The following is an 18,911-nucleotide window of genomic DNA, read 5'->3' as shown; positions in this document are numbered from 1 at the left end:
TTGGACTAAAACTCCCATCAGACGGGAACTGACGTCCAAAACATCTGGAGGTCACCACAGAGGCTGAGTTAGTGTGCTTGATTTGCATTGGGGAGGCTGGGTTCAAAACCCTGCTCATCCATCAATCACTCTCAGTTGCCCTGGGAAAGTCATGATAAGTTAACCCATATTAAGGGATGTTTTGAGGGCTATTTGGAGGGGGGAGATGCTGTATACCAGCCTGAGATTCTTGGAAGATGTTGTGATAAAGCTGGTAGCCAATTTTCATAAAGCAAAGAAAGAAGTAAAATTCAAAATGGTTCTGAAAAATGTAGGGAACATCAACAAAAAAGTAATTTGCCCAATGTGCTTCAGTGGAAACAATCCTCAGAGGCACAAGAATTCAATTTTTTGAGTTATTCTAGTAAAACAACATCTCTCTGGGGATCTCATTAGTATTTTATTAAAGCTCCCTACATTTTTCAGTACCGTTTTGAGACTTGCCTCTTTTTCTTTAGTATCTGGCACTGCCTTCTTTTTCTTGGTCTACCAAGTCTCATAGGCCACGGTGACTGGGGTTGTCATCCTATACACACTTGCCTGGCAATAAACCCCACTGAACACCATAGGACAAATTTCTGAGTAAACATATATAGGTTTGCACCAGTTATGCTTTAATTCTGGGCACACAGCCCTGCTCTGACTAATCCAAAGACTTATTGGAAGTCATACAGCGATGGAAAGTGAGTTGCATGGATTCACCATAAATGCAGGTTTGCATTGTGTATCTCCCACCACGTAAGACTTGTGCAGAACTGGATAATGTGTAACAAAGGCTGGTCTAGCAATAGATAATTTCAATGGCTTTCACCTTATGTGTAGACTCTACCTTGCATCTCTCTACAGTGTAGTTTCATTGTTGGCCATTTTTCTTTCTCCAGTTTTCCTACTTGGAGAAGCTGTTACTTGTCCACGGAGCCTGGAGTTACAATCGAGTAACAAAATGCATATTGTACTGCTTTTATAAGAACGTGGTGCTGTATATTATAGAGGTGAGTACAACCAGGAGTATTCATCTTCTCCCACCTGCCCTGTTATTTGATTATAGTAACCTGAAAATTACTGTTAAACATTATGTGATGTGCCTCATATATAGTTACCTGTACCTTTCATAGATTATAAATTAACCACCTATGTGTAGTAAGCTGCTTGTGTGAGCCTGTCCCCACAAGGCTCAGGTATGAGCAGATGCCCTGTTCACATAACCTTGCATACATTCATCGCGTCCCACAGCCAAAGGAAGTTCCAAAGTGAGGCACAGAAAAGATGAAACTCCAAAATACAATTCACAACTAAATATCCATATAAAGGTTTGACTCAAGTATCATATAAATACAAAAACATCCACTTTGATTATTATTTACAATTTTGTTGCTAAATATATTTTTGTACTGCTATATTTCAAATGATGCAAGCATAAAATTGGCAGGATGTGAAGAGGAGGAGACGTATGAACCTGAGGTTTGCTCTACCATGTAGACAACCTACTTACCTGGGCCACAGGTGAACCATCCCTCACTCTTCTGCTTAACTTCAATGGAGTTTTAATGAGGTTTCTTGAATCTTGAAGAATAGTTCTAATCAGCACCATGTAACTGAACCACACTGGAATGCCATTTTTTAGGTCACCATCCTGCCTTTTTTTTTTTTTGTTCCTCTTAGTAAAGGAGGAGATTGTTCTAAATGATGAAGCTTGAGGATAGCCAGACTGAAAAGTTGCAGAGGGCTACTTTTAGAAAGGGAACAAGTTTGGGTTAAGTAAACAATGAGGAAATGTCTGACAAAAAAAACCAATGCCCTCTGCCCCCTCCCCCTCCTGAGATCTCCAGGGTCATATTTCAACTTATTTCTCAACCCATCAAAAAATGTAAATGCTTTCTCTAGAATGCAAACTGGTAGCAGCTCATAATAACTTTTCGCTAGAACTGCATTTTTATTGAGTTTACAGTACGCATTTTCAACTGTGTTTTAAAGTTTCCATTGTCCTTTTTAGTTACTATGTTAGGCTCTGATTTTATTAATTTACTGACTGTTTACTAGCTGTTGATACACATAAAACATTGTTCCTTGTTTCTGGTGACTTTGCAGATGTCATATAAATCCCTGTAGCATTAGAAGGAAAACTCTTTCCCTTGAGAGGGGAGCTCTGGAAGCAATGCATATCCTGTTCGAAATCAATAGTAAAATGCTCACTGATTTTAATGGGTCCAGACTGCAAGCTCTATATAATTAACAAGTCAGGAACAGAAACAGAACTGAGGGATGTTCCCTTTTTGTCAGGTTTCATTTATTCTGGCATTCATTGAATGCATTGCTTTGGTGAGGCAAAGGTCTTGTTCACGTGTTACTCTAAGCCAATGTTTCCCAAATTTGGGTCTCCGCTGCTTTTGAACTACAGTTCCCATCATCTCTGACCACTGGCCCTGCTAGGTAGGGATGATGGGAGTTGTAGTCCAAAACCAGCTGGAGACCCAAGTTTGGGAAACACTTGCTTAGAGTAAGCCAGAGAAAAAAGCTTCTGCACAATCTAGGCCTCAGTTTGTGAAGCATGTAGATTCAGGGGGAAATCATGCTCCGTGATGAAGAGCCTAAGTTAGATCATTTAAATGACTTGTCAAGTTATTGTTACTTCTGTTTTCAGGAAGAAAGGGAAATCTTGCTATGAAATGTGGTTTATGCAATCGAATGTCATTGTAATCCAAAGACGTCCAAGTGGTAGTCAACTCTGATACACATTTTTGGCCTCTCTTTGAAAATGTATCCAGATGTCTCTTCAGCCGTCTTAACAACCTCTAATTTCTTTTGCTGCTGGTGACAGTTTATTCTATATTTCAACCCCCTGTTGTGTAAGGAAAATTACATCTGAATTGCTCAAGGGTTGCCCCTTCCACGACTTTAATCCATGATTGACTTGTTTTTGGATTCCTAATTTAGTATGTTAATCCCAAGAGTTGCCAAAGAATCAGTCACCAGGATAAATCCATGCAAGTTTCCGTTGCCTTGCTGTAATGTATTCTGCACAGTGGATCATTAGAGAGGGGTCCATCTTTATTGAAAGCTTTTGCCTCCAGAACTATGTGAGATTTTGTGAATGTTCAACTGGGAACGATCAAACAAATACCTTTTCTTACATTTCATTTCTCCAAAAAAATACATGCTTCACATGACACAATTTGTGATGCCTCAGCCTTCAATTACAAATTGAATTACAAATAGGGTTTCTTAGATAAATCCCCGAATTCTGTGAGCGCCCAATTGATTGCATATCCACACATACCAGTGCATATAGCAAACGTTTTCAGTACTGTGATTTTGATTTTGTTGTTGTTGTTGTTGAAAGAAGGGTTGTGTATATCATCACAAGTTCCCTGGGAAGGGACAATGCTGGACCAGCCATGTGAAGGAAGTAATATATGAACTGGGTGCTCCCTCCTTTTACCTGCATCCTCAATTTCTCCTCAAAAAAGGGGGGAAGGACAAGTGTGGCTTCTGCACATTTGAGGGTTGACACAGAGCAGGGACCTATCGCCCTCCAGATGTTGCTGGACTACATCATCCCTGACTGATGCCCATGTTAGCTGGGGTTGGTGGGAGTTGGAGTCCAAGAGATTCCCCTTCTCTAACACAGAGCACCCAACTCTGAATAACTTATTCTATGGAGCTGTGGCACCAGAGTAGGGATGGAAAGACCTGTCAACTTTTCAGTTTCTTTTTTCCAGTCTCCACATTTCTTCAGCAATTTGCAAGTGTTTCTCAATAAAATCCTCATGAAAATTCTTCAGCAATGTACTGCGGATTTCACCTGTAAAAACATTTTCTATGTTGTTTTGACTGAAGTGCACATTTTTTGCAAGTAATTTCTTCTAATATAATGCGATCTTTGTATGTTATTTTCACCAATACTCGCTTTTATGCATACCTTCCCCCATTATACACATTTTTATAAACTTTGGTTAGCTGGAAAACTGCATCGCAAAATTCAGAAAAGTGTGAATTCCAAAGCATGGGTGCGTTCCACTTCGCATGTTGTTTCAGAATCTGCATATTTGATAGATTTTGCTTTAAATGCAAACTGGTTTGAATCCCTTTGCATCTCTACATCAGGGCCATTCCATGTGGAAGTATTTTTGGATGCCTGAATCCTGGCTTAGATTATCGTATCTCATTATTTATAACTTTATATTTTATCATTCATGCAGCATCGTAAGTTGCTTCTGAACTCAAAATACCTAGCACAATGGAAATAATTATCTGAATGAAATACAGGGAGTAAGTGTCTAGGAATTCTGGGTTCCTTAATGCTCTGGCCCTGTGGTCAGTTAGTTAACATAACAATTGTCAAAGTGCATTTGTAAAATAATTTCCTTCTCTTTGAATGTTACAATGTAAACCACATATATGAAATTACTGTCTGACAGAGAGAATTAAGTGACATACTCCTGCCAAAAGGATTCAGGGGCATATTGGACCAATTAGCCTGTAATTCTGTTTTGAATTCAGAAGCTCTTTCTTGATTCCAAAATATATTTTTTTAAAAACTGCCTTGTCAGCATGAAAGTATCAAAACTCGGTGAGAAATTGGGTATATTTGATCATTCTCAGAGAAGACTGGGAAGAGTGCAGGAACTGTCGTTCTGATGTATCATATTGAGGTATTGAATCAAACTGCGGCCAAAACAGATGAGAGAGTTCCAAAATCAACCTCCTTGTTAAAAGGAAATCGTATCAGTCTATGAGAAAGAGACACAAAAATAGGTACCTTTTACTAGATCAGCCTTTGCCAACCAGAGGCCTTCCAGATGTTTTGGACCACAACTCCCATCAGCCCTAGCCAGCACTAGGAGTTGCAGCTAAAACCATTTTGAGGCAAAGGCTTAGGTTTAGACCATCTGCTGCTGCTCTGAGGCTCTAAAACTGGTTTAATTGAAAAGTTATGCTACCTTTGGTTTGAACTGAGCAAGACCTACCCATTTAAAAAATATTTACTAATCCTTTTATGTGTAATGTAATGGCAACCTTGGAACATGCCAGTAGCAGTGGATTCTAGGGCTATCCCAGCAACCCTTAACAAACTACAGTGCCCAGAATTCTTTGAGCGGGAGGAACTGTGCTGTGAGTGTGCATTAAAGATATAGTGTATACGCAGAACACGATTTCAGTATCACAAAAAGAAATATTTTTAAGATGTCACAGTTGTCTGAAGAAAATTTTGCCCAGTGGGGTAACTTAGATAAGCTGTTAACAAAAGCAGGCCATTGCAGAATGCTTTTTGTTTAGTTATAACTTGGGGCATCTTGGGTGCACTGCGAGAGCATCAGATTAGCTCCACTAGACCATCTGCATCATCTGGACCTCACTGTTGCCTGGACCTGCTACCACCTTGTCCAAGGGGCAGCAGTTCCACTGCCAGGAGGCCAGTGCCACCATACCACACTGGCCGCTCCTGTATCTAGATGTGTAATGATGTGCTGTCGCTGTGCCAGGGCACCTGTGCCATAAGTTAGTCACTCACATCTTAGCACTTGGAAATTTTTCAGGTTCATTAGCAATCAAGGGGGAAGCATAGGACAGAATCCCATCATTCAAAAGGAATTGTGTTGTGTATAAACCTATGGGCCAAGGGGCTGTTTTGTTTTTGTTAAGGTTGATAACATTTTTGTTTGAAGAGCAGTTTATATTTAAAAATAACAATACTTAAATACTTTTTTTATAAGAGTCTCATCCAAATAGCAGGTTGGATAAGCCCAATGTAGTATGCAAAAGCTGTACTATTAAAGCAGCAAGTTAAAGAAGGACCCTGGCCATTAGGTCCAGTCGTGGCCGACTCTGGGGTTGCGGCGCTCATCTCGCTTTATTGGCCAAGGGAGCTGGCGTACAGCTTCCAGGTCATGTGGCCAGCATGACTAAGCCGCTTCTGGCGAACCAGAGCAGCACACGGAAACGCCATTTACCTTCCCGCCGGGAATTTACTTGCACTTTGATGTGCTTTCGAACTGCTAGGTTGGCAGAAGCAGGGACCAAGCAACGGGAGCTCACTGCATCACGGAGATTCGAACCACTGACCTTCTGATCAGCAAGTCCTAGGCTCTGTGGTTTAACCCACAGCGCCACCCGTGTCCGTACTTAAGCAGCAAGTTACTCTGCTGCAAACATTTAAGGCCTGGACTTTTACCACTAAAATTTTTACTCTAATTCACTTGAATGCAGACTAATAATTAAGCACCTCAATCCAGTCTTGCTAATTAACCACCAGAGATGTTTATTTTATTTAGGGATTTATTAAAGGCATATATAACCCAGTTTTTGAATGCAGGCATAAAATTTACTGCAAAATGCACAGCACATTGAATCCTAGAACTGCAGAGTTGGAAGGGATCAATGCAATGCAGAAATCTCATTCTCCAACCTCCAAGGAAGGAGAGCCCATCACTTCTCATGGGAGTCTGTCCTATTGTCGAACAGCTCTTGCCATCAGAAAGTTCTTCCTTATGTTAAGTTGGAATCTCCTTCCTTGTAACTTGAAGCCATTGGTTTGGATACTACCCTTTGAGCAAGAGAAAACAAGCTTGCTCCATCTTCCGTGTGACAGCCTTTGTAGATATTTAAGATGGCTATATCTCCTCCCAGTCTCCTTTTATCCAGGCTAAACATACCCAACTCCCTCAGCTGTTCCCTGTAAGGCTTGCTTTCCCTTTGTCATCTACAATCTAAAAGACATGACACAAAAGGAAGAATGATTGAGTGGGAGAAGGGTGGCGGGAAACAAACTTGAGAAACATTTCTAGGTTACAGAGTTCTTGTAGTAATCAGCTGAAGAAAATGGATTTCAAGGAGAGGAGTAGTAAAAAGTTGGTATCTTTAAACAGAGCCTGTAGTTTGATTTCTCTTTTCCTCTTGTTGCCTAATGAAACGGCTGCTGTAGATGACAGTTGAGGGAGGTGCCTGGTGGTCCTGATCTTTCAACAGAGCAGATGGAGAGACCCTAACATTCTCAGATGCTAGAACAAATCCCAATTTTTTCTTCATCTGAATGCTAGGAAGAGAGGTGTGCATGGGCAAAGGGTGCCTGTAGGTCAGACATTGTGAATGTGTTTAAAAGCTGTGTACATATTTTCTTTAAACATGCAATCATTTTTAATTATTTTTGTGTGAACCCCTTCTATCCTGAAAGTTTAGAACAGCTTAAGAAACTAGCTTGACTAAAGGTGATGGCATTTTACCATTTATTTTTATTGGCTGGCATCTATTTTATCTGGCATTAAGGACATTTATTCTCTATGTGCCTGTAGAAATTTCTGGAGGGGGAGGTTTTTGTAGGGGACTGACATAATTTTTATTTTATCTGTGCTTCGCACATACCCCACTCCCAGTTCTAATTATTGTATATTTGGAGATGCAACTTCATGCTCATTGGTCAAAGAAACAAGCCAAGTGATCCATCTGAGTGTGAGTCTGTATTAACAAACAGCCTTCCAGTGTTGTCATTGGCGATGACAGTCCTTGGCAGGTTCAGACATGCTCAGTGAGAGGTAGACTCTAGGAGCGAAGTCATGACCCTCACCAGCCTTCACTTGCCAAAGGGTGACAGGCTATCCCTAGTCTGACTAATTGGTGCATTGTATCAGAGGAGGGACTGATTTGCTTCAGCTGGCGTTCATTAAACTGAAACAGTGAAAGTACCATATGTAATGCTTGGTCCCACCAGATGTTATATACCCCGCTGTAAGCATGCATCATCTAAGACTATATTCCTGCTCAGTTGCTGAAATCTTCGAAGGAGTCACTGTTAGTGTCCCCCATGGCTCGGATACACGGTGTTTAACCACAGGTAGCCATGCATTCAGCATTGCATCCCCAATGTTGTAGAATTCCTTCCTGCATGAGATTAGAGGGGACCCCCTCTCTGTTGAATTTGCGGTGCTCACTGAAAACGTTTTTATTCCAGCAGGATTTTTAATTGATTTCTGATGTTGTAGTTTAAACTCATTTAAAGTCTCCTATACACTGCTGAGGGACGTGGGTGGCGATGTGGGTTAAACCACAGAGCCTAGGACTTGCTGATCAGAAGGTCGGCGGTTCGAATCCCTGCGACGGGGTGAGCTCCCGTTGCTCAGTCCCTGCTCCTGCCAACCTAGCAGTTCGAAAACACGTCAAAGTGCAAGTAGATAAATAGGTACCGCTCCGGCGGGAAGGTAAATGGCGTTTCCATGTGCTGCTCTGGTTCGCCAGAAGCAGCTTAGTCATGCTGGCCACATGACCTGGAAGCTTTACGCCGGCTCCCTCGGCCAGTAAAGCGAGATGAGTGCCGCAACCCCAGAGTCGGCCACGACTGGACCTAATGGTCAGGGGTCCCTTTACCTTTACCTTATACACCACTGAGAGACAACTAATTAAGCAGTTTACAAATTGTTGAAATAATAAATAAAATAATTTTGCCAAGCCCAGACTCCGTGTCAGGACTAGGCCATAGGCAGTGGTCTAGAGACAGCCAGAAATTAGGAACCAAGAGACAAGGGAAATCAGCATTTGAGGGTAGTCAGGAAGCAGAATCAGAGGCAGGCCAGCTGTCAAGGCTGAAGAGCAATTGAGATTGGAAGGCAAATCAGAAGGTGTGGCCTGCGGAACAAAGTACTACCAAAGAGCAAGACAAGAAATGCTAGAACTCGGGGCATGTTTGTTGCTCAGGCAGCATTCCAGTGAGACAGGAAGCCCGCATAAATGCCTTCTTCTCAGAAGGAGCCAGTGGCCAGTCTGGGCATAGTCAGTCCAGAAGCTTCTTCCCTAAGAAGCTTTTTGCCACAGCTGTTAAAAACACAAGGACCATGTTTTCCCCAAGTGCCAGTCCTAAGCTGAAGCCATTACCCACTAACCCAGGAGTACACCCCACTGATCACTGAGACATACTTCAGAAGTAGACACTGTGCTATAAGTTAACTGCACAGGGTGTTCTTGATGAGCGCCCAGACATCAGCTCCTGCACAGTAGGAGACGTTTTCACATTCGGCATTTGCCATTTGGATGGAGCTCCAATGTTGGGCTCACACGGCCCCGAGCTCACCACCACTTCGCCCTGCCCCAGCTCTGTCCAAGTGAGCTGCGGCTGGCTGTCAGAATACGGCAGCCAGAAGCAGTGTCCGGACACAAACGTCCAGGAAACTGCGGACGTACAGCAGCACATGTTGTTTTGCCAGCCAATTTCCCCCAGAAAGAGGTTAAAAAATGTCCAATTTCTTTGCGATTTTGCAAAAAAAAGCTCAGTATGGCAGCCCTACTTTAGCAGACTGCATCAGTCGGTCCAAGGAAGCTGGCGGAGCTACTTATGCCTTCTGGACCAAAACAAAACTAAAACTTTGCTTGTTTTGCTAGCTCATGCCCTCGAACCAAATCTGTTATTTAAAAAAGCAAGTTTAACCATTCTACCCATCTGTTCCCTTGCCTGAGACTGATAGGCTAGACATCAGTAAGCAACAAAAAGGCTGCAGACAACTGGAATGCTGTAATCTTATACCCCAGTGTTGGCTTCCAGAAACGGCTCTCTCTTCCCACCCACCACCCACCCCACTTCTAACCCCCAGGTCTTCCTTGAACTCTAATGCCAGATGCACAGAACGATGTGGCTTATTAACCCTAGCAGTGGTCCCTTGCCAACCATCTGCAAATGGCTGTGCCAGAAGATCCTGTGGGTGAAATTCAAATGGCCCCAGCACTGCCTGAAGCAGCTCTTCTGAAAGCTGTTTGACAGCCAAGGCATCAAGTGCTAATGGAGCCAAGGCCCGCATCATCTGGTCAAGTGCTGCTTAAGAGGCCAAACTTAAACTCACAACCCGGAGGGGAAACAACAGCAGTAGCAACTTCAGCCCAATTTGCTCTTGGGTAGCAGTCGCCTTAATGGCTGCGAGTTGTAAGGCAGGGAAGTTAAGAACAGGGCAAGCTCTGGGAAACGTCTGCCTGGCCTTGAGCATCTTATGCTAAGTGCACAGCCAATATTGATGAACTCACACCTGCTATCCGTGGACTTCCTTTAGATTTTGAACTAGAAAGTAGTGCCTGGAAGGAGTTGGACTACAACAGCCCTTGCCAACCGAGTGCCTGCCAGCTATTTTGGACGACAGCTGCCATCAGACCCATGCTGGCCAGGGCTGGTGGGAGACATGGTTCAAAACATCTGGAGGGCATCAATTTGGCGATTGCGAAATTAAATGCCTCGAGTCCAGGGTTAGGAAGCCTATTACATGAATGCTATATGACTAATCAAGGGACGCGGGTGGCGCTGTGGGTTAAACCACAGAGCCTAGGACTTGCTGATCAGAAGGTCGGCGGTTTGAATCCCCGCGACGGGGTGAGCTCCCGTTGCTCGGTCCCTGCTCCTGCCCACCTAGCAGTTCGAAAGCACGTCAAAACGCAAGTAGATAAATGGGTACAGCTCCAGCGGGAAGGTAAATGGTGTTTCCGTGTGCTGCTCTGGTTCGCCAGAAACGGCTTAGTCATGCTTGCCACATGACCCGGAAGCTGTACGCCAGCTCCCTCGGCCAATAAAGCGAGATGAGCGCCGCAACCCCAGAGTGGGCCACGACTGGACCTAATAAGCAGGGGTCCCTTTACCTTTACCTTTTTATATGACTAATCAGTCCCAAAACCTCGCCTCCATTTCAGCGGGGGGGGGGGGGCTTGGTGCATAAGGAGACGAGAAAACATCCCTTCCGAGCTGCAGCTTCCCCACCCCTACAAATGCCCTCTGTGTGGCATTTAGGCTTGAAAAGAGGTGTTCAGGCTTAAAACACCCTCCCAAGGACTCCCAAGCGGAAGGTGGTTCTCAAGCCTAATTGCTGTGTGCAGGACTGGAGGGGTGGGAAAGAGAGGGGCTGTGAGCCAGATGGGCAGACACGCCCCCCTAAGCCACATCCAGCCCACATAGCAGTGGTTTCCCACCACTTCTCTAGAGAGAGCCAGTTGTTGCCTGTATTCCAGGCATGCCATCAGGTGCCCCCTTTTTAAAAAAAGCATGACCTGATCATGATTCTTGGGTTTCTTTTTCCTTTTTTTAAAAAAGGAAAGTAAATCTGTACCTATTGTAATTCCAGAGTTATTAGGATACTACTTTGCTGGATTGTTCAGTAAACCTGTTCTCGTCTTCCAGCATTCTGGCCAGCGTGTGGGAGCAGCAATTGATGTTTAATTGACCACAGAAAAAGACAAAAAGCAATAGATCTCCTAATTGATGGAAGCTGGTGGAGAGAGACTTGCTATGGGGTAGCATTACGCCGGCAGTGCCCCCTCTTAGAGAAGCCCTCAAATTATGTAATTTCTGGAATCTTTTGTGATTATTTTCTCTGCAAACACCGTTTTCGTGGCACGCTGAAGTCTGAATTGTTTGATTCTAACTTGGAGCAGCTGATAAGTAGAGAGTCTTGCTTTGTAGCCAGGATAGTAACTCTGGATTTATTGAGCCTTTTGTTTTTGTTTTCCAGTTTAAAGGTTTTATTTTTAATACAAATTCCAAAGTACAACATTTATTTCGCCAATAGTTTTAAGAGTGGTAAATATAAAATTCCAGTATTTATTCTGCAACTCAAGATACACAGGCAAAGGGCAATATTTCTACATGTAGCCACAGTATTAATCAGGCTAGTTTTAAATTTGCCCTGTTTTCTCCGTTTCTTATTTTCCCACTTTTAAGTTCCGTTATTCACATTTCTGCAGCCATTTTATAAAACGAAATCTTCCTGAAAATTATTCAGCATTTTAGTGCAAATTTCTCTTAACAAACGGGGTTTTTTTAATGCAGTTTTGACTAACGTACACATTTTTGCAAGCAATTTCCCCTAATACGCATTTTTGTGTGTTATTTTCATTTAATACATGCATGTTTATGCACAATTTCCCTTAACATGAGCATTTGTGTGAACACTGTGTGGATGGACAATTGCATCATAAAATTCAGCTAAGTGTATTTTGGTTCTCATGTTGTTTTGGACAGTGTGAATCTGATTGATTGGGCTTTAAATGCAAACTGATGGGCCTCCAACCCTCCGTGAGTTAAGGACTTCCCCTGCACGTGAAGATAGGCAGATTAAGCAGTCGAGAGAGACCGATAGTGGGTCCAACAGTCAAGAAGACGGTTTCTACACATGCTATAGAGGGACGTGAGGGGCAGATGGGGCTCAACAGCCTGGAAAAGTAGCCTATCTAGGCAAAGGAAAACTCTCATCCTAAACCTCCGCTCCCTTGCAGGGTATTTTTGAGAGAAGAAAAGGCTAAGGAGTAAAAGTGGCACAAATCCAAAGTGGAATCCCTAAGACAGTTGAATGGCGCCTTATACACCTCTTTCTGGCAAATCCTGAAGCCAAGCTGGTGCCAGATGTATTGCTCTGCTTTCCCTTGGACCACATCAGCGAGGCTAAGAGGGAAGCCTTGTCTGGGCAGCCCAGGACCTACATTCACACTGCCCAGGCTTGCGTCCTGGAAAGGTCACTTCAGTGCTGCTTGACTTCATCCCCGGAGGCACACACCATTGTCTCTTGAGACAGATGGATGCCACCATGCAATGTGTGCTATTGGGCACTTCTCATTAGAAGGCTAAGCAAATTCCCAGGACTTCCCTATTCGATACAAACATAGAAGTGCCCTGATTGATCAGGCCAATTGTTGTTGCTTAGTTGTTTAGTTGTGTTCGACACTTCGTGACCCCATGGACCAGAGCATGCCAGGCACGCCTGTCTTCCACTGCCTCCCGCAGTTTGATCAAACTCATGTTGGTAGCTTCGAGAACACTGTCCAACCATCTTGTCCTCTGTCGTCCACTTCTCCTTGTGCCCTCCATCTTTCCCAACATCAGGGTTGGGATTTCAGGGATTCTTCTCTTCTCATGAGGTGGCCAAAGTATTGGAGCCTCAGCTTCACAATTTGTCCTTCCAGTGAGCACTCAGAGCTGATTTCTTCAAGAATGGATAGGTTTGATCTTCTTGCAGTCCATGGGACTCTCAAGAGTCTCCTCCAGCACCATAATTCAAAAGCATCAATTCTTCAGCTATCAGCCTTCTTGATGGTCCAGCTCTCACTTCCATTCATCACTACTGGGAAAGCCATAGCTTTAACTATACGGGCCTTTGTCAGCAAGGTGATGTCTCTGCTTTTTAAGATGCCTATCTTAAGAAGGCCTATCTAAATGTCCAACATCCTGCTCTCACAGTGGTCAGGAAGTTGGAAACCACTTGGGAAAGCCCACATGTAGGACCTAGGCAGGAATGCTCTGCCTACTTGAGAACCCCAAGCAACTGGTATTCAGAGGCATACTGTCTCTGATGGTGGAGGTAGAACACAGCCAACATGGCTGGTTTCCATCGATAACCTTACCCTCCATGATTATCATCATCTGATATTTGCTTGGAATGAAGCTTTAACCTCTGCAGCAAAACGTGCAACAACAGCAGCAAGCCAAGAAACCAAACAACACCCACCCTGATATATTTAGGTCTGGGGAATATTCCCTCTTGCTATGTGTGCTCAGAAACATTCGCCATCTCCTTTCCCTGACAGCTGGGGGATGCCTTCAGGATGACAGATTGTCAGTGCAGTCAGTGACTTGGAATGTATCATGTGTGTATATTTTTAGTTGGAAAGGAATGAGTGAGTCCCTTTTGCGCCTTGGCACCTTGAAGAAACGTAAGATGAAGAGACGCTTCACGCCCGTGAAAGCCCCATGCAGGAATCCAGCCTATTGTCTCTGCTGGGATAGCGTCAGATGCTTTCTGTAATTCTCAGCTGCTTTAAAATGCTGTTGTAAGAGAGAAATGACTTGAGATGAATCAGTCTGCAGCAATTTGCACAAGTATAGGTTAGTGACAACAGTTGATATATTTCTTCACCGTTCATGCTGAGTAACTGTTGGGAGAGAAGAGGATACCAGACATTTCTTTTTCTTGCTGTTTTCCATGGATGAAATTAAGGGAGGGACTTTAACTCAGCGGCAGAGCATCTGTTTAGCACACAGAAGCTCCCAGGTTAATTTCCAGCATCTCCAGTTAGACCAGGGAGAGACCATGTCTGAAATTCAAAGTGCTGGCATTGACCTATAAAGCCTTACACAACTCAGGACCTCAGAAATGTAAGGATCGCCTCTCCCCAGACAAACCGACCTGGACCCTGCACTCGTCATCCGAGGCCCTTCTCTATGTCCTCCCTCCTGAAGAGGTTTGGAGGGTGGCAACACGAGAACAGGCCTTTGCTGTGGTGGCTCCCTGTCTGTGGAATGCTCTCCCCAGAGAGACTCACCTGGCACCATCATTACATGTCTTTAGGTGCCAGGCAAAAACATTCCTCTTTACCCAGGCTTTCGGCTATTAAATAATCTATGGTCTCTATGTGCAGTGGCTGTTACTACAATTGGTACGCTGTCTATTATTATGCTTTGTGTTACGTTTTTATTATCCTGTCCCATAAAATAAGTTCATAATGTTGTACACTGTCCTGGGATCTTTTCATAAAGGGTGATATATAAATCTAATAATGATAAACCATTGGGAGCCTTTGCCAGTTAGTGGAGACAGTACTGAGCTAGTCAAAATAAAAAAATACCTTCCAGTAGCACCTTAAAGACCAACTAAGTTAGTTCTTGGTATGAGCTTTCGTGTGCATGCACTTCTTCAGATACAGAGCTAGGTGAGGCTTGACTTGCTGTGAGGCAGCTTTCTTTATTCCTGTTTTTTTCCCCCCTGGATCACATGGGTGACATGCTCTCAATATGTGTGTGTGTAGGTAGAGAGAGAAACCAGAAGAAAACCCTAACTTACTTGGCAGAGAGCCCCCCCCAAACGGGGGGGAGGGCTTCTGAATTTTCAAAGGCTGCTGTCCATGAGCTTGTTTGAAGCCCCATGCAGTGACTTGGAAATGAAAGGGATCTAAATGATCTTAAACGACACATCTGGTCTATTACTCATTTCCATGCTCACCCCCCCCAAAAAAAAAAACCTTCTGGCATGTGCATTTACAAGTACAGTCAGGCTTCTGGTGCTCTAAAGGTGGAGGTTGTTTGTTTGTTTTAATTAGTATTAGTAGTACAGTACATTTTCTGCCATTATGCAGATGAGAAGATAATGGTGCAGAGGACTCATATCACTTGCCCCAGATCACATCTGTTGAAGCACGCTTGGTCATCATGTGCTCCTCTAAGGCGAGATAAATCTCTTGTTCCTTGGGGTTACTGATGTTACCAAAGGATATGGGGCATTTGTGGTCACTAGACTCTCAAGCAAGATGAATTATTTCCTTTCTAGTATTACAATGATTTCCCCTCTAAGAAGGTTACATTTGCCTTCAGAAACCGGCACATTCTTTTAACTGCGAGTCCTGCAAACTTAAAGAATGCCGCCGGAAATATAACAAGTGCAATCCCTTGTATACAATTGCCTGGGTAAGATGGAAGCCTCCAAGTTAATTATTAATCAACTCAGAAAGATTTCCGGGCATACTTTGCTGATAAAGCGCTTGCTGCATGGAGAATGGGATTGCGAGAAATGGAAGGGAAGGGAAAGAGAAGAGCTCTCAACTCCATTTTGGCAATGTAACCTTCAAGAGGCTGGTTTGCCTGTAATAACTGCGGCTCCAGAGAGCTGATTGCAAAACACTGGGAGACAATCTCAATCAGAAATATTTCTGCCGCTGGCAGTCAGCACTGACAAGAACCTTTTCAGTTGCTTAAAAATGGCTCGCAGCAAACTCCTTTCCCATTGACACACTCCTGGTTTTAAATTCCCAGCAAATATTAATTATTTCACACAGCCCAGTTTTTCACAGAAAAAAACCCACATGGTTCATCTTTGTAAAATGATGTAACTATTTGTAAGTATTCTTTACTCCACTCTCTCGCTCTACATTGCCTATAGTGCTGTTTGCATTAAAGTAAAAGTAGCCTTGATAATGAAACTGCAATAAGTTATTGGAAAGGCTGGAGGAAGGAGAGAAAATGGGAGCGGAAGCACTGTAGTCACTGGTAGAGCAGAAGCCTTGCATGCAGAGGGTCCAAATTAAATCCATGGCATCTCTGGGTAGCAGGTGATGCCTCTCAGGACAGATATTAGAACAAATATCTCCTCTAGGACTGAGAGAGAAATCCACTTCACCATTTAAATCCAGTTCACCATTTAAAAGGAAACCTACCTAATCCACACTTTGCGAAACAAGAAGCAAACAAAAACACGGCCCTCTTTTGAAATGCTCACTTTTCTGAATTTTGCAGTACAACTAACATGCACAGAAATGTATATATTAGTGTAAAGTGTGTATATGAACGCATAGATTAGTGATTATAACATACAAAAATGCACAATATTGTGTAACATTTAAAATGACGTTATATATTATGGGAGATCGCATTGCAAATATGTGTACGTTACTCAAAATTGCATCCAAAGATCGTGTAGGAGAAATTTGCTCTAGAATGATGATGAATTTTCATGAGGACTCACAAATTGATGTGGCTGGTTGAAGGACCGAATTTAACATTGGCTGGGGGGAGAGAAACCTCGATGGACATATTCATCCATCCCTAACCCTAAGGCAGCTTCCCTCAGTCTATAGAAGTGCAGTCTAACTTACCTGCTTACAACCTTACCTACACACAACTTGGTTATGGCTCATGGCTTGTTTGGAGTGAAATAAACCACAAGATGTAATGCTAAGCCAAACCAGTAGTGAAATGAGCTAGAGAGAAGTAACGTACCAGCATATTTCTTGCTGTTACCAGACTTGTTCATTCACACTAAGCCATTGTTTGCCTTAGTGTTGTGTGCGAACCAGGCCAGTATTTGACAGCCATCCAAAACAAATATGGAATGTGGGCAAATGCAGAGGGGCAAAGTCAGGAACTCTTTCTAAGAATACCCTTATGAAGTTTCGGAGACAACAACAGCAGGACGCAATTGGTTTCACAGCTGAATGTCTCAGCCTTGCCCCCCCCCCCGGAAAGAGGGCTAGCACAACATTAGGAATTCAAGGCCAGTTGGGCATTACTTTTCCTAGTGTGGCAGATGAGCTGGATAATTGCAAGGGGACACAGTTAGCTGACTACACAGCTTTGTCTGGAATAACTTTAAGGGATGGCGAGTTTGGTGAGAAGTGATTTCTTACTGTAGTCAGTAAAAGAAACTCTGGTGATATTTGTGCCCAATCCCAATTTTTGCATTGCCACTTTATTGCTGGGTCTGCAATAATGGTCCTTCCAGGTGCCCTTTTTATTGTTCTTATTAACGTCTTTTATGATGTGCTCATGAGAGCAGTTATACACAATCCCACTTTAAATACTGTTTGCTCCCACGGAAGTTTTGGGGGACGCATCATGCTTCACTTCCTATCGGTGCATGCACCCTGCTGAAATCCTGTAACTTTTTATACCATAAACATTCTGCTTTCTTTTCTTTTTTGTCCCGGTTTTGTTGCGCTATACTGCAAGAGTGCCGCTCCAGACGGCAGCGATGCAGTAACATTGGGGAAGCATCACATGATCTTTAATAAGGCAACAATCTAGTATAAATCTATCACTAATGCACTGTTATTACATCAGTGACATGTTACAGAATACAGTACAGTCTAAAAAAACCCAGTCTTGGAGGGGCACTGAGCCAAGTTCCATTTCTGCCTGGTAATACAAAACCAGGAATATGCATCTTTTTCCTTATAGTAACTGTTGAGGAAAAAGACATCACATTGCCTATTTTCTCTCTTTCAGATTGAGGTCTCTGTGCCTTATGCTCCTTTCCCCCCTTCTATAAAATGATTATTTACTCACTGTTATGACGTTGAATTACCTGCACACCTTTAGATGTCACTATTTATCAGATAAACTAAATGAGTATGACTCCATGAGAGGAATAAATGGATGGAACTTGCAAACTGAGCCTCTAAAATCTATGGAACTGGACTCCTACATTGGACCAACCGTCAACCTTTCCACCTGCTGCAACGCGGGGATTAGCTATAATCTACATATGTCAACTACAAAGCCAAAGGTTGTGACCTGTGTGTTAATTTATGTTAGGGGCGGAAGAAGAAACAACATTTGACTGACAAGATGACTAATGCAAAAAAGCACTTGGCATCTTTTAAAAATTATCGGGGTATTTGCTACAGCAGCAGGAAAAGTAGATTTGATAGTTTCTCTAGACTCTAAAGTTAGAATCGCTGTAGGTAGAAACTTGGAGATCTGGAGTGTGGATTTCGCTAGATTATTTTGGATGGAAATTACGCGTTGTGAAAGAAACCACATGAAAGTACTTAAAAGCTAAACTAGAAAGCTGCGATATGGAATTTATTAAGAACTTACTATATGTTGCCAAGATTTGTGTTGCCACTAATTTAAAAGAAAGAAACCTCCTACTGTTTGCTTGATTGTTTGGAGCAGATGCAGAAAGTCGCTGAGATCATGAAGTTATCAAATTATATTAGAATCAAAGAAGGAGAACAGCAAATAGATTGTGGAGAAACTGGGCTTTATTTGTCCAGTATTGGAATGTTCAGTCATTCTTTTTATGTTCTTCATTGTAGACTATCTTTTGTTGAATTGCTCTGACCCAGATTTATTTATTTTGTTTTAAAAAATATATTGGATGCAGTTCCATTGGAAACAGTTGAATCCGTTCCCAAAATATTAAGAGAGGCAGTTTGTCCTGTTTTATGTATACTGAATGACTGAAAAAACGATTAAGGCAAAGAGGAATTCTTAGGCTTTCTTGTATCACAAGATGAATGTTATTTTTAAAAACAAAGCTTTCCTCCTACATTTTGAAGTTCCTCTATTGATGGACTTTCCAAGCAGCAGAATTAATCTGCTTTCCTTCTTATTTATTGATCCAGAAGTTAAGCATTTTTCCCACCTAATT

The 18,911-nt window shown here is 42.8% G+C and overlaps 2 protein-coding genes across 10 annotated transcripts in view; one reads left to right on the top strand and one right to left on the bottom strand.

Moving 5' to 3' along the window:
• The window catches only part of SHISA2 (shisa family member 2), a 455,435-nt gene that overhangs the window by 272,784 nt on the left and 163,740 nt on the right, over positions 1–18,911 (bottom strand). The window lies entirely within an intron of this gene.
• The window catches only part of ATP8A2 (ATPase phospholipid transporting 8A2), a 325,713-nt gene that overhangs the window by 176,142 nt on the left and 130,660 nt on the right, over positions 1–18,911 (top strand). For all 9 annotated transcript variants that reach the window (XM_082220253.1, XM_082220252.1, XM_082220254.1 and 6 more), the window contains one exon: positions 921–1,031. In XM_082220253.1, coding sequence (XP_082076379.1) covers positions 921–1,031 — 111 coding nt within the window. The remainder of the gene's footprint in view (positions 1–920; positions 1,032–18,911) is intronic.

This window comes from Podarcis vaucheri (assembly GCF_965113315.1).
Source record: "Podarcis vaucheri genome assembly, chromosome: 4".
NCBI classification, from domain to species: Eukaryota; Metazoa; Chordata; class Lepidosauria; order Squamata; family Lacertidae; genus Podarcis; species Podarcis vaucheri.
Note: the sequence above shows the minus strand (reverse complement) of the source record. Positions and strands in the feature narration are given on the sequence as shown.